The sequence below is a fragment of the Suncus etruscus genome, chromosome 8 (genome assembly GCF_024139225.1).
Source record: "Suncus etruscus isolate mSunEtr1 chromosome 8, mSunEtr1.pri.cur, whole genome shotgun sequence".
Classification (NCBI taxonomy): Eukaryota; Metazoa; Chordata; class Mammalia; order Eulipotyphla; family Soricidae; genus Suncus; species Suncus etruscus.
The window spans coordinates 106,904,075-106,919,647 of NC_064855.1; the positions used below are offsets into that span (position 1 = coordinate 106,904,075).

Below are 15,573 nucleotides of genomic sequence, written 5' to 3' on the forward strand. Positions count from 1 at the left end.
GTGCATATATGTTTAGGAGAGTGAATTCTTCCTGCTCTACGTACCCCTTGATTAATATAAAATGTCCGTCTTTGTCCCTTACAACCTTCCTGAGTATAAAGTTTGCATTATCTGATATTAGTATGGCCACTCCAGCTTTTTTATGGGTGTTGTTTGCTTGGATAACTTTTCTCCAGCCTTTTATTTTGAGTCTATGTTTGTTCTGACTATTCAGGTGCGTTTCTTGTAGGCAGCAGAAGGTTGGATTGAGTTTTTTGATCCATTTAGCCACTCTGTGTCTCTTAACTGGTGCATTTAGTCCATTGACGTTGAGAGAAAGAATTGTCCTGGGATTTAACGCCATCTTTATTTCAAAGTTTGGTGTGTCTTTTGGGTAGTCTTGTCTTAGATTAGGTCTTTCAGTTTTTCTCTTAAGACTGGTTTTATGTCTGTGAAGTTTCTGAGCTGTTTTTTGTCTGTGAAACCATGTATTCTTCCATCAAACCGGAAAGTGAGTTTTGCTGGGTATAGTATTCTGGGTGAAGCATTCATTTCATTCAGTCTTGTCACAATATCCCACCACTGCTTTCTGGCATTGAGCGTTTCTGGTGACAGGTCTGCTGTAAATCTCAGGGAAGCTTGCTTGAACATGATTTCCCCTTTTGATCTTGCTGTTTTCAGAATTCTGTCTCTATCTGTGGGATTTGTCATTGTGACTAGGATGTGTCTTGGGGTGGTTTTTCTGGGGTCTCTTTTGGTTGGTACTCTTCGGGCATGCAGGATTTGATCACATATATTCTTTAGCTCTGGGAGTTTCTCTTTAATGATGTTCTTGACCATTGATTCTTCCTGGAAATTTTCTTCCTGGGTCTCTGGGACTCCAATGATTCTTAAGTTGTTTCTGTTGATCTTATCATAGACTTCTATTTTCGTCTGTTCCCATTCTTTGACTAATTTTTCCATTGTCTGCTCATTTGCTTTAAGTTTTTTGTCCAATCTCTCCTGCTGTATGGAATTGTTATGTATCTCATCTTCCACAGCACCAAGTCTATTCTCAGCTTCTGATACCCTGTCCCAGAGCTTATCCATTTTGTCATTCACTTCGTTTACTGACTTTTTCAGTCCTGTTAGTTGACATGTTATTTCAGTTTGGAGTTTTGTGATTTCTGCCTTCATATTTTCTTGGTTCTTATTAGTGTTCTGTTCAACTCGATCCATGGTTTCTTGGAGTCTGTTGAGCACCTTCCATATTGCTAGTCTAAAGTCCTTATCTGAGAGGTTGATTAGTTGTTCAGTCATTATCTGGTCCTCAGAATTGTCATCTTCATTCTCTATGTCTGATGCTGGCCTGCGTTGTTTCCCCATTGTCACACTTGTATTGTGGGTTTTTCTACGTGTTGTAGTGGTATTCATTGTCTATATGATGTAGGCAGCACACTCCTCTGGCTCCTCCCTTTCTGGATGGGCTGACTTGCCTCTAAGGGAGGGGAGTCCTCCGTGGATGAAGCCTCACACTGGGTCAAATCTTAGGCCCGAGCATGCAACAGAGAAGACAGTCCAGAGAGAAATGTTTGCTTCTGTGATATAGCGCCGTTCTTAGTGTGATTTTTCCTTCTTGTTGCAATGGAGTTCTTTCCTTAGAAAGAGTGCACGGCCGCTCCACTTCGCTACGCGGCCGTGCTCCTCTGAGCCTCTTTTTGCCCCACTCGCAAGAGTTTCACGCAAGAGGACAGTAGACAGACATAGACAGGTCACACTCACAGTCTTTCACAGCTGAGCCCCACTGGGCCGGTGTACTTTCGCGGATTTTCCCTGCCTGGTGTCACACACAGGGAGCCAGCTTTTGCAAAGGTTAGCCGGTTTTTATGCTCTGAAGTCCCTCCCTGAAAATGGCGTCTGGGCGAGCGAGGTTTCTGGAGCCTCTCCTTGCCCCACTCGCAAGAGTTTCACGCAAGAGGACAGTAGACAGACATAGACAGGTCACACTCACAGTCTTTCACAGTTGAGCCCCACTGGGCCGGTGTACTTTCGCGGATTTTCCCCGCCTGGTGTCACACACAGGGAGCCAGCTTTTGCAAAGGTTAGCCGGTTTTTATGCTCTGAAGTCCCTCCCTGAAAATCCCAATAAATAATTTTTATTTTCAAGGTCTTTACTTCACATTTTTTATCCATTAGTGGATGCAAATAGATAAAGAGGTAATGTTTAATTTGTTGTTTCAAATAGCACAGAATCTTAGCTTCAGCTGATTTAGAGTCTGCTTTATGCCTCTGGATTCATTTAGTAGATTGTTGGTTACTGAGATAATCTTTTAGGTGAGTAGTTAAAAAGGAATAATAGTTTGTGTCCTTTTTAAATGAAGGGGCGAGATCATAATTCAACTTTTCACCCTCAAGAAAATTGTGACTCTTTCTTCAAGTATATAAAATTAATGCATAGCTATATTTTTTATATTCTAAACTGTTTAACATGTAGCAGGTGTTACATGAAGACCAACTTCTGATCTTCAAGTTAGAGAAACTATTATTCTGTTTGCCTCTTTTTCTTTAGAGAAAACATCTATATTTTTGTATTAGAAATTTTGTCCCTGGTTATAAAAATAAAAATTTTTTTTGGGTCACACCCAGCAGCACTCAGAAATCACTCCTGACAGGCTTGAGGGACCATATGGGATGCCAGGATTCAAACCAATGACCTTCTGCATGAAAGGCAAATGCCTTACCTCCATGCTCTCTCTCCAGCCCCCAAAATAAAAATTTAAATATATGCATTTGTATGAATTTTAATCAGCTAAGGCTGGAAAAAAACACTGAGTGGTTGAAGAATCTCTGATAACACATATCTGAGGGAGATATGCCTGTAAATATTAGTAAATACTGTTTTTCCTAAATATTTATGTTGTCAAACATTGCCTTTTTATTGAATCCAGAACAGCAGAAATTTATCATAGCTGAGAAAATTAATGAGTATTGTTCCAAAATGATTTTGGTAAAATGTTAAAATGCCATCACATAATGCTTTTATAAGACAATTCTAATTTTCCATAAAAGAAAAATAAATGGCTCTGTAAATTTCAGTAGTAAACTAAAGTGATGCATTATTATGAGGAACATTTGTAAAATATAAATTAGATATTCATAAGTACTATTTAAGTGGTTCATCAAACCATTTTCTAGTATTAGCAATATGCTTGTCCCGGATCTATCATCAATTTGATCCAGAAAATTATTTTGAGTTTTTTTTCCTTGAAAAGTTTACATGTGCAAGAAAGGAGCCTGAGGAGAAGGAAATTCATATTTTACTGGTGAACACTCACTGGTGAGTTCCAGGCACTATTGTTATGAATAATATAATACAAAACAAGGCCAAGATGCTTTGGTTTATGACTACTGAAACTTGTAGTTTTGGTTTATATTTTATTAAAACTTGTAGGGAAAAATAAATTAAAGTGAATCTGTTAAGCATATGATAACCAGTGTTTAGGAAAAAACCAGGGTGCAGGTGATATTATGGTCTTTTTTGGCAATCCTAATGAGCTGGCATAAGGTAGAAAGGAATGAGTTTTACAGTGTTGAACAGGTTCAAGCACAACAGCTCTCAGGGAGAACTGATCTTATAATTATTCCTTAGAGTTAATAGGATCCTAAAAGCAATGTGAGGGCTCTTGTAATCGCTATTTATGTAGAGACTAGAAAACAGCTCACATCATAGCCCATCTGATTCTAGATCTTAAAAGATTTTTTCCCCTGATCTGTCCCTTTGTTGGGCATTTCAAGACTCCATATTTGTTCCTTCATCTCCACTTTTATCTTTCTCACTACACTTTCTCAGGCTACTCTTCCTCTGTAGTTCCTACCACCATGCCTTTGTTCTGGCTATCAGATCTCACCCAGAGAGAAGTCTGTTATTGATGAAAGAGAAGATTTAGTAATGTGGGAGGCTAGTTTGGTTTTCGCCACTGATACAGAATTGGAAGAGTACAGGAATGCTGCTAAATATTTTACCATGTGCTGGGCAACTCTGCTAAAAGAAAATAAGTATTTGGTCTCAAGTACCAGAGGATGAAAAAGCCTCTATATTTTATGGGCTGAAGTTTTACACTTAGTTTATTTTGTGAAAATCCCCCAGTATTTAATCTCACTTTGTGTTAAACTTTTAAACTTATCTTCAATCTGGCTCTCAGACCTTTTTTCTGGTTTCTATGTTTACATATTTCCATATTTAAATGTATACATCTCCATTTGGCTGTCTCCCACACTTTCTCAGTTAAAAAATGGCTTCTATTTTTTCTCTTTTTAAAAATGCTATTCCTTTTGTATTATCTTTTCCTGTTCATTTACCACTGATGTGACCCATTTCTCAGCTAGAATAACAGAAAAAATATTCATAAATTACTGTCTCTTTTTCATATTCAAAACCCCATTAGAGACTTTTATTCCAAGATCTATATGTGAGCATATATAAGAATGTGTGACTATGTAAAATATAAATATATAATGAATGCATAATACATATAAACTATATGTACAGATTTATAATTTAACCATGAGAGTTCTAACCTAACTAGCTCAGTATTTTCAGATGCATTTGCAAATGGAATTGTTTTCTTGATTCCTTTCTTTTACAACTCTTTGCCTTCATATATGCACAACTGTATTTTAGGGCCACACCTTAGAGTAGTCAGGAGCTACTGTAGTTGTACTCAGGGACCATACTGTACCAGGGATCGAACCCAGCCTCCCATCTTCCAAGCATCATGCTAACCTGTGTTATCTCCCTGATCCAGATAAGGATTTTCATATGCTGATTTTATTTGCTACTTTATTCTGCACCTTCACCATCACCAAATGCTCAAGACCTTCCACCTCAATTCATTTGTCATCGCCAGAACACCTCTTTCCTGTTGGAGATTAAAAATTTTTCTTTTTACCAGAGATTTTCTTTCTCTTTAAGGCATTATGTCCAAGTATTATCTTAAGCCTGATTCACACCCCCGTTCCTTCTAGTTTCGTCTTCAGAAATTTTGTTTCCTTTCATCTTTAATACTTGCTGGAGTATTGTCACCTCATCTGATAACTTTCTAATTCTGGATTGTGTTATTTTTTTCATGTTTTGTGTCATAATCACATAGCTTTGAAATAGTGTGGTTACACTTTTTATCTCTATCTTGGTGGGGAGCTTTTCTTTCTGGCATAACTGGCTTTGTGAAGATGCTACTCGGTTCTTTATTCTCGTTTTCATTATATTAGCTCCAGGTGAGTTTTATCTTCAGTCTTTTTGCTTGTATATATATATATATATATATATAAATATATATAAAATATACAAGCAAATATATATATATATATTTGCTTGTATATTTTTTGTAAAGCTCATTCCCCCTCCCCCAATATTTAGCTTGTGAAGAATTTTAGATGAGCTTTTCCAACTTCATATAACTTCCTGTTATTTTTCTGCCTTGTGCCTTAAAAACAAAAGAGATGTTTTCTAAAATTGGTCTGGGCCTCTTTCCCTTCCTGCTTTGGTCTAGACATCACCAGTATCTCTTGGAGCCCATTTCTGTTGAACTTTGATATTACATCTGGACAGCTTTCTTTTCTGTGGAATTTTGCCCTGGGAATCAGTTTTTTTGTTTTCTCTTGGAGAACTGTTGGAGATCAGGTTGTTCATGCATTCCTTTCTACCTTCATACATATCCAAAATCAAGAGCAGTTTCATCTGCTCTTTTTATTTCTGTGTTCTTCTTTCCCATCATGTAGGTGTATTATATTTTTTTGAGGAGGCCATTTATTTTCTAGTTGTTCTGTCTATCACATGAGATCTGGGAAAAATCAGATAGTAAAAACTGATCTAACATTGTCACTATCTTTACAAAATGTCCTGCTGTGTTTTTGTGTTAGCAGAGATAAAACCATACTCAAGCAGATAGTAATAATTTCTAATGTTGAGAAAAAACATGTAAAACATATACTGTTCTGATTGAATGCCTCTTCATCAAGATACCAGCCACTTTTTTGTTTAATTTAGGGTTTTTTTTTTTACATTTTAACTCTTGTGAAGTTTTATTTGACAATTCAAACACACAGCTTCTGTTCCCAAGCTTACTATTTTATGCCATCTCTGCTAATAGCTGTTCTTAGAAACATGACTCTGAATATTTTTCAAATTCTGTCTGTTACCAGATAGTATCTGGGTGTTCTTCTGGCTTGACTTTCTTGTGACACTTTTTCTTTGGGGGGGGGGTTTGGGCCACACCCGTTTGATGCTCAGGGGTTACTCCTGGCTAAGTGCTCAGAAATCACCTCTGGCTTGGGGGGACCATATGGGACGCTGGGGGATTGAACCGAGGTCCTTCCTTAGCTAGTGCTTGCAAGACAGACACCTTACCTCTAGCGCCACCTCGCCAGCCCCTTGTGATGCTTTTTCTTATTAACATTGTGAATAGTAGACTGGGATTTTTCTAAAGAAGCACCTTATTTTTTTTCTTATTGTTCCATGGTGTTAACATTATGGTCAAATATAGTTTTCTTCTTATATATAGTTTTGGAAGTAATATATATATAAGATTTATGTAGGAGATAAATACATATATATCTATATATACACATGGAAGATATATACATTTATTGAAGAAATAAATAAATATTGCTCTCAAAGAAACAGAATAAAGGGTACAGGTATTTTATTCAATCCTTTTCCTCTCCCACTGAGATGCCCAACTCTAAGTTACTTTGCATCTCTTGTAGGTGATTTTGATGCAAATTTTATGTCAATTATATATAACCGGAACTTTGAATTATAGTCCTTATTTGAGTTAGAAATTCATTTTAGTATATCATTACCTGCTTCCAGGATTCTAAATGAAAGCCTGAATTAATCAGTGCAGATCTTCATTCAAATCAGAGAAAGTGTTTGTTCTAAGTGAGCTAAATTACTATCCCTGCTTAGAGTTGCTGAGATATCTCTGTATTTCTCCTACAACTATGTTTGTGATAGCTGTCAAGGTAATTTATACCATCTTTCTAAATATATACTTTCCAGCATTAAAAATGTACAAACGGGGGTGGGGGGTGGAGAGATAGCATGGAGGTAAGGCATTTGCCTTGCATGCAGGAGAACAGTCGTTCGAATCTTGGGATCCCATATGGTCCCCTGAACTGCCAGTAGTGATTTCTGTGTGTTTTCTGTGATTTCTGTGAGCCAGGAGTAACCCCTGATGTGACCCAAAAAAAACAGAAAACAAACAAAAAAGTACAAAAGGCATAATGCCTGTCATTTTATGTTTTTGCTGATTTAGTTATTATTATAAAATCATGATTTCCCAAGTCTGAAATTTATCTTTATTTATTTATTTATTTATTTATTTATTTATTTATTTATTTATTTATTTATTTATTTATTGGTTTTGGGGCCACACCTGGTGACACTCAGGGATTACTCCTGGCTTTGGGCTCAGAAGTTGCTCCTGGCTTGGGGGACTATATAGGATGTCGGGGGATCAAACTGTAGACCGTCCTAGGTCAGCACATGCAAGGCAAATGCCGTACCACTGTGCCACCGCTCTGGTCCCTGAAATTTATTCCTTTTTAACTTAAGAAATTGTCTTCTTTCAAAACTGAAAACTTGAATAGTTACTTTAATTTGTAAATATGTCCCTCATAGATTTAGGATTATTGTAGGGTTATGGTGAAGAAGAGAGCTTTAAAATCACTCTGCATGATTCCAGACACATGCTAAGTTTCATTTTGTAGTATCCGCTAGGTATAGGACACTAGGACATTTTTTCAGAACCTTTTTATGTCTCCATGTTTCATATAAAATGGTACTAATGGCAGCTATATCATAGGGTTAATGGGAAGATTATAAGAAATAATGAACATCCTTGGTATATACAGAGCTATTGACTGAAGGAATAAAAATTGGGCTGTTTTTTTTCTGGCTTTTTATGTATGGTGCTGAACAACTAAGACAGAATCAAGAGCAAAAGTTCTTTGGGGCCAGATTGTAGAGTGCTTGTCTTGCAAGCTGCTGTCCCAGATTTGATGCCTGGAATCCCATATGATCATCTGAGAATCAACAGGGATAATTTTTTGAGTACAGTGTCATGAATAACCTCTGAGAACAACCAGTGTGTCCCAAAACTACAGCAACAACAACAAAATTCTTCTATTTTGCTTTTTATGATATAGATGAATAGATTAATTAATTGTTATATTTGTTTCATTCATGATAAGAGCAATGATTAGTGTAATGCACTAATTACACATTAGTGTAAAGGTAGGGGATAGATATAAGAATTGACTTGGTATATATGGCTGGCTCCTCTGGGAAGACTGATTTCAGGTGTCAAGAGAAAGAGGTGGAAATGAATTAGATGATGCTGCATATTTATATCATGTATGTGAGAACACATTTAGAAACAACATCCCCTGGACAGATGTGGGTGAAAGAAATTTGGCGAAAACAAGGAACTGAAATAAAGCCCTTAGGTGATGGAAATAGGGGCCATGTTTCTTGATCTGAACCATAGCAGGTGAGAAGGAAGGAGTGATCACAACTTAAAGTTTTCCTATTCCATGATGAAAAATGTGGCTTAGCAAAAATATGTTAAATAATTGAATTGTAGAGATTGGACAATGACTTCTTATTATTGCTATTCCCTGGCAGGCTTCACCATTTTGTTTTTATATAGTTTGCTATTTATTTACTAGTTCTTTCCCACAATATCTATTATGATTTTTCTCTGAACTCTTAATTTCTCAATTCTTCCATTTAGGAATAAAGCTGAGAATGTAGCTTTGTTTCCTTTCAATCAATTTTACTGTTTGAAATAGAATTTGTTTGTGTATAACTTCAGGCAAGATAAATGGAAAGCTGTTGCCAAAATGTTACCTACTGTGACACATATATTTTATTCTTCTCACCCTTTGTGAGGTACTCAAATGTTTTCATTTGTTATTTGTTTGATTTTAACAAATGAAAACCAAAGTGTTAGAAATGGTGGTGTCCTGTGTTGGCAGGAAGCTCAGAGTGATTTCAAATGTTTTTATGTTACTCAGAACCAACTTTCAGCAGTATCAGCCCTGAGGCAGTTTCTGTATTTAAAACATAGGAATTTGAATAGTGACTCCTCTGTGTATGCATATGAGTACATGTGTGTGACCTAGAAAGTAAGAGAGAGTATCAAGTGCATAGTTTATATTGATCTAAATAAAGAGGCAAGGTAGGAACTATGAAATAGCTGGAGATTAAGGGTCATCGGTCTTATTTGTATTATTGGGGTGTGGTTGAGAGCTCTCTGCAGTGCTCAGGGGGTGGCCCCCAGCAGGCTCAGATGTTCACTGTGAGGTTCTGAGCCCAAAGATGTGGTGCTGTGTGGATGTAGGCTGTGTGATGCTCTCACCTCTAGTCATATACCAGCTTATGCCTTCTGGAGGGTCCATCCACCAACTCAATGCACAAAAAGCATGGAACTCATTCTGGCCACTTCTCTCCAGCCCCATGTTTGTGTTCAATAGCAATGGAATGACTGTATTGTTTTAGGTAATGTTAGAGAATTTTTCTTAAGATTTATATAAAACCTGGGTAACCTTGAGCATGCCCTGGGACTCACCTCATGATGCCAAACTCCAAAATTGTATTTGTTATTTTCTTTGTTATTATTTAAGGTGCATACCCACAAGAGGTCAAGGCTTGTGTCTGGTTTTATGTTCAGAGATCACTCCTAGCAGTGCTTGCCAGCACTGAATCAGGTTGTCTGCATGCAAGACAAGCAAGCACCTTACCTTCTGTACTAGTTCGCCAACCCAATATTTCGGTTAATTTTATTAAAGTGTGTTGTGGCTGAAGAGATAGTACAGTACAGAAAGTAAGGTGCTAGCCTTACTTACTTACATATGAATGGCCCAGATTTGATTTCCAATGCCCTTGAGTATCACCTGAATCCTGCGAGGAGTGATCCCTGAATAAGGAGTAATTAAACCCTGAATGTTACAATGTGTAGCCCCAAAACAATAAAATGGAACAAAATAAGTGTGGTTACAATATTGGGGATGCATGGAATGTTCTACTTGTGATGGGTTTTATCCTTTTAAAATAATAACAAACATTATATCCAGCAGTACTAAGAATCATAAGTAAGACTTTACATAGACAAAGTATTCTGTTTTTATTTATAATATCTTTATTTAAGCATCTTGATTACAAATATGATTGTGATTAGGTTTCAGTCATGTAAAGAACACCCCCCCTTCACCAGTGCAACATTCCCACCACCAATGTCTCAAATCTCCCTCCATCCCACTCCACCCCCACCCCCACCTGCACTCCAGACAGGCTTTCCAGTTCCCTCATTCATTCACATGGTTATGGTAGTTCTCAGTGTAGTTATTTCTATAACTGCACTCACCACTCTCTGTGGTGAGCTTCATGAAGTGAGTTGGAAGTTCCAGCCCTCCTCTCATTGTCTCTAAGGATAGTTGCAAAAATGACTTTTATTTTTCTTAAAACCCATAGATGAGTGAGAATATTCTGTGTTTCTCTCTCCCTCTGACTTATTTCACTCAGCATGATAGATTCCATGTACATCATGTATAGGAAAATTTCATGACTTCATCTCTCCTGACGGCTGCATAATATTCCATTGTGTATATGCACCCCAGTTTCTTTAGCCATTCATCTGTTGAAGGGCATCTTGGTTGTTTCCAGAGCCTGGCTATTGTGAATAGTGCTGCAATAAATATAGGTGAGAGGAAGGGGCTTTTGTATTGTATTCTTGTGTTCCTAGGTTATATCCCTAGGAATGGAATAGCTGAGTCGAATGTGAGCTCAATTTCCAGTTTTTGGAGGAATCTCCATATCACTTTCCATAGAGGTTGGACTAGACGGCATTCCCACCAGCAGTAAGAGTTCCTTTCTCTCCATATCCCCGCCAGCACTGATTGTTCTTGTTCTTTGTGATGTGTGCCAATCTCTGTGGTGTGAGATGGCATCTCATTGTTGTTTTGATTGGCATCTCCCTGATTATTAGTAATGTGGAGCATTTTATGTGCTTTTTTGCCATTTGTATTTCTATTTTATCAAAGTGTCTGAAAGTATTCTTAATATTTAACCAATCAATGGATGCCCCGAGTTTATTTTAATGTACTTTATGCTACATATCACCATCCTCCCCACTCCTTGGTACTTAACATTTCTGTGAAATATAAAGATATTGTGTTAGGACTAAAACAGGATGGGAACTGAATCATATTAGCAGTTTTTTGAAATCACTATTATTGTGTCATGTCATAGCAAAACATTTCATATAACCAGCACTTTTGCTATATATAGTTTTGATTTATAATAGTAAACAAAAATATTTTAATGGTAGGACTTGTTTGTCAAGTCATTTCTGGATTAGATGCTGGATTCAGACTGGGGAGTCCCCATTTGATGTATGGTTACTATCATTAATTGCTTTCTACAAGAAATGAAGGGATTGAATCAACATATTTTTCTTTGTGTGAATACAAAATTTTGTTTTATTTTTCTCTGTAAAAACAATTTGTTTTTAGCCCATATGCTAATCTATGGCATATGGTCTTCAAACAATTTACTTTAATAACTTTTGAATTAATAAAATAAGCAGTAAATGCTTTCTGATCTAGCTCCATACTATGTAACAACTCAATGGACTTATATTACTTAGTTTCTTTGTTAATAGTAATTAGCAAATCAAGTGGAAATACTTAATATTTTATACTAAAATTTTGAAAGTTATTAAGCAAAGAATTAATGGTGGGAAAGATTTTGTTTTGTCATTGAGAATATGCGATTTAAGCAATACTTTTACAATTTTGTTTTGTTTTGGGCCACACCAGATGGTGCTTAGGGCTACCGCTGGCTGCTTACTCAGGAAATTATTCCTGGTGGGCTTTGGGGACCATATGTGGTTCTGGGGATTGAACCAGGGTCAGTGCTTAAGAGGCAAGTGTCTTAACCCAAGTGCTCCTTCCCTGACTTAAGGATTCACTTCCCTTTCTTTCTTTGTTTTTGTTTTTATTCAACTGAATGATTTATTACAACACACTATGGTGCATACTTATGTACAATCGTGCTCTGAGACCCTCACTTGGGGATATGCTTCTTCCCCTTGCCTTGTGGGCCTTTAAAAAAAAACTATTTCTATTTAAGCACCATGATTACACACCTTTGTACTTAGATTTCAGTCATAAAAAGAACACCCCCTTTACCAGTGCTACATTCCCACCACCAATGCCTCCTATCTCCCTCCACCCCAAACCCTACTTGTATTTGAAACAGGCATTCTGTTTCTCTTACTCATTACCATTATCATGATAGTTGTTAGTGTAGTTCTTTCTCTAACTGACCTCACCACTCTTTGTGGTAAGCTTCATATCATGAGATGATCCTTCCAGCCCTCATCTCTTTTGTCTCTGGACATTATTACAATAATGTCTTTTATTTTTCTTAAATTCCACAGATGAGTGAGACTACCTACTCTCCTTAGCCAGGGCTTCTGGTTGCTTTCTCAGGGCCTTGCTCTTTCCTAGTTCTTTCCACTCTCTTGTTTCTCTCTCTTCTATTCTTCTGGGGCCACAACCTTGCTCTGTTCTATCTTCTTCTGCTTCATTCTAAGCTACTCTTCTTTAGAAGAGTTGTTATATTATTTTTTTCTCCATCAGGAGAACATGATTTGGGATGGGATGAGCCACAAAGGACACCTGGGGACAGAAGGCCCCTATTAGAGAAGTACTTCATGGCAGGAGGGATCCCATCTAGGAGTCGGGGTTCATGTAGATCCTGCAGTTGTTATTTGAAGAATAACAACTCTGTGTTCATGCACACAGATTACAAGAACCAGGGCATTGACCCTGGGTTTCATTTCTCCCAGTGATCAGCATCTCACTGCCTTGCTCTAAGCTAAAGGAAGGGATGGATTGGAGTGGGGCCATCTGCCTCAGGAAGAGGTTGTAGGAGCCTGACTGGGGCAGCCCAGTCTATTTTCAGAAAACTTGCAGAAAGATGGTCTGGTGGGTTTTATCTCATGGGGATACAGATGCATATTCTTCTAACAAGTGTTTTTGAAGATCAATACCTGATGTGTAGTGCACGCCTGGCAGGTAATATGTTCTTTTTACTAAATGAGCAAGTATTTATTCTCCAAAGTATTTATGTGTTCCAGGACCCGACCTGCAGGTCTGCATAGCCAAAAATCCTACATGCTGCACCAGGAAGATGGAGGAGAGGTACCAGGTTGCTGCTCGCCAAGACATGCAGCAGGTGCTTCAGACATCCAGCTCTGCTCTGAAGTTCCTCATTTCTCGGAATGCAGCTGCCTTTCAAGGTAAAGGTATCAAGTGTCCTGGGCCTTACTATGCAGTTAGTCTATCATCTTCATCTTTGTAGACTAAACGGTTTTTCCTTTGTTGTTGTTGTTGTATATTACTCTGGTGTGAAATGAGGTTTTAAGTGTCTTAACCTTCAGAATTTGTTTCTGCGGTCATCCTAGATTTTTATATATTGAGTTGGACTGGGAAAACTCTAATTTTGAGGATTACCTTTTCAAAATGGACTTATAATTGATTGACAATAGAGAATTTCAGGAGAGATTTACTTCTGAGGTGTTCACCAAACCCAGGAAAGAAGTTCTATTATCAGCCTGCTATCAATATAACCCTTCTTCCAATTCTTTATCCCTACATTCTTTGTCAAGGATTGTTTCATTTCTTTATAATTTCCCTCAGCATACTTGTCTTAAGTTCTGTTCTTTTTTTCCTGAAAATGTTCAATTTTATCTTATTTTTAATGACAGAGGAGTGTTTGTAGAATCTATTATATTAGTGAAATGGTCCTTGAAAATATATGCCTTCCTAGGGTTATTTCTTGGCCTCCCAATATTCTGATTGATAGTTTTCCTTCAGTGTGAATGAATATCACCATTAGGTTTTATTGAAATATTCCATTACATAAAACATCACTGCTTTATAACTGTGTAATTATAGATTTATTGGAAATATGAACTGAATAAATATTGTTTTTATTCACTCCTTTAACTTCATGTGGTTTTCATAATACTAGTATGGTTAATCAACATGCAGACAAGTCTGTGAAATAGTAAATGAGGAAATATTGGTTGCTGGGAGGTCAATTAAGAATTCAACCTTAATTCAAGCAGTATGTTTAGAAATAAAATAATATGTTAAGAAATCATGACATTGATAAACAGATTCTTTTTTATATTAGTAATCTTCTTTGTAAAATTTATTGCTACTGTAAAATAGCTTAATTTATTATTTTAGTAAAGAATTAACTATTCTATATGTGCCCAAACTGAAAATATCTAGGTATTTGCCTTTCAAACAAATATATTTCTATTATTCGATGCAAACTTTAACCCTTTTGTATTTATTTATTATAGGTATAATAATTCCAGTATGTTTGAATAATATTTTTGTTTACGCATACACATGACTATATATTAAAGTTGATTACTGTTTAAAAGTAATTACAAACTAAAATAAATATCATAAATCAGAATTAAATTTAGTTTGATTTAAAATCTAGTTTGTAATTCATAGGGTTTTTTGGTAGCATTTTAACATGCTATTAGCTCAGCAGTTCTTAAAAATGTTTTAGAGGGGCCGGGTAGGTGGCGCTGGAGGTAAGGTGTCTGCCTTGCAAGCGCTAGCCAAGGAAGGACGCGGTTCAATCCCCCGGCGTCCCATATGGTCCCCCCCAAGCCAGGGGCGATTTCTGAGCACATAGCCAGGAGTAACCCCTGAGCGTCAAACGGGTGTGGCCCAAAAACCAAAAAAAAAAATGTTTTAGAAATAAAAGGTTGTTATGGAATTTATTCATGTGAAATTATTCAAGAAAAATGTTCCTTTTATGCAACAATGAATAATTTGAACTGAATGAAGACTTTTACCACCCACAGAAGCAACTTAATTTATTCTCATGAAAATGAAAATATGTACAAGGAATATACATATTACATATAAGGAATTGGGGAATAGTAGATGATTTCTAACCAGAAAAGAGACTTGTGTTTTTAGCCAGAAAAAGAGAATCGTTGGATCGCCATGTGTTTGAAAATCTGAGCTAGGTTTATCCTGAAGACTTAGCATCATATTGAGTTTGTGGGAGGCAATAAATATTTTAAACATGACAACTTCATTAGAATGTATTATCTTAGTCACAAGATGAATCCCTCAAAGTAAGGATATGTGGTCAAAGAAGACCATGACAAGAAATAAAAAAAAAATTTGGGGGGGGTATTGCAATGTTAGCCATGGAAATTAAAAGGAAGTGCTAATATTTACTAACACTAGCTTTTCAATCAAACATTATTTTCAGATACTGTAACAGATTTTTAACATGCTCTTGGATAAATTGATCAATAAAAAGCATATTAAGTTCAAATGTTTGGAAAATTATAAAACCAAAAACATTTTGACTGTCAATGTGTCAAAAAACTGCAAAGATTTGTTCAGATTTTAAAAATCTGTTTAAAATTGAGTAGTGACAATATATTAGATTGTCTTGACCAGAATTTCATAATTTTGTGCATATACTTTTGTCATTTTTCTGTT

General features: G+C 36.6%; 1 protein-coding gene across 1 annotated transcript in view; it reads left to right on the forward strand.

The window, feature by feature from the left end:
* The window catches only part of GPC5 (glypican 5), a 1,503,836-nt gene that overhangs the window by 53,866 nt on the left and 1,434,397 nt on the right, over positions 1–15,573 (forward strand). The window contains exon 2 of the mRNA XM_049778704.1: positions 13,164–13,325. Within this exon, the coding sequence (XP_049634661.1) occupies positions 13,164–13,325 (162 nt within the window). The remainder of the gene's footprint in view (positions 1–13,163; positions 13,326–15,573) is intronic.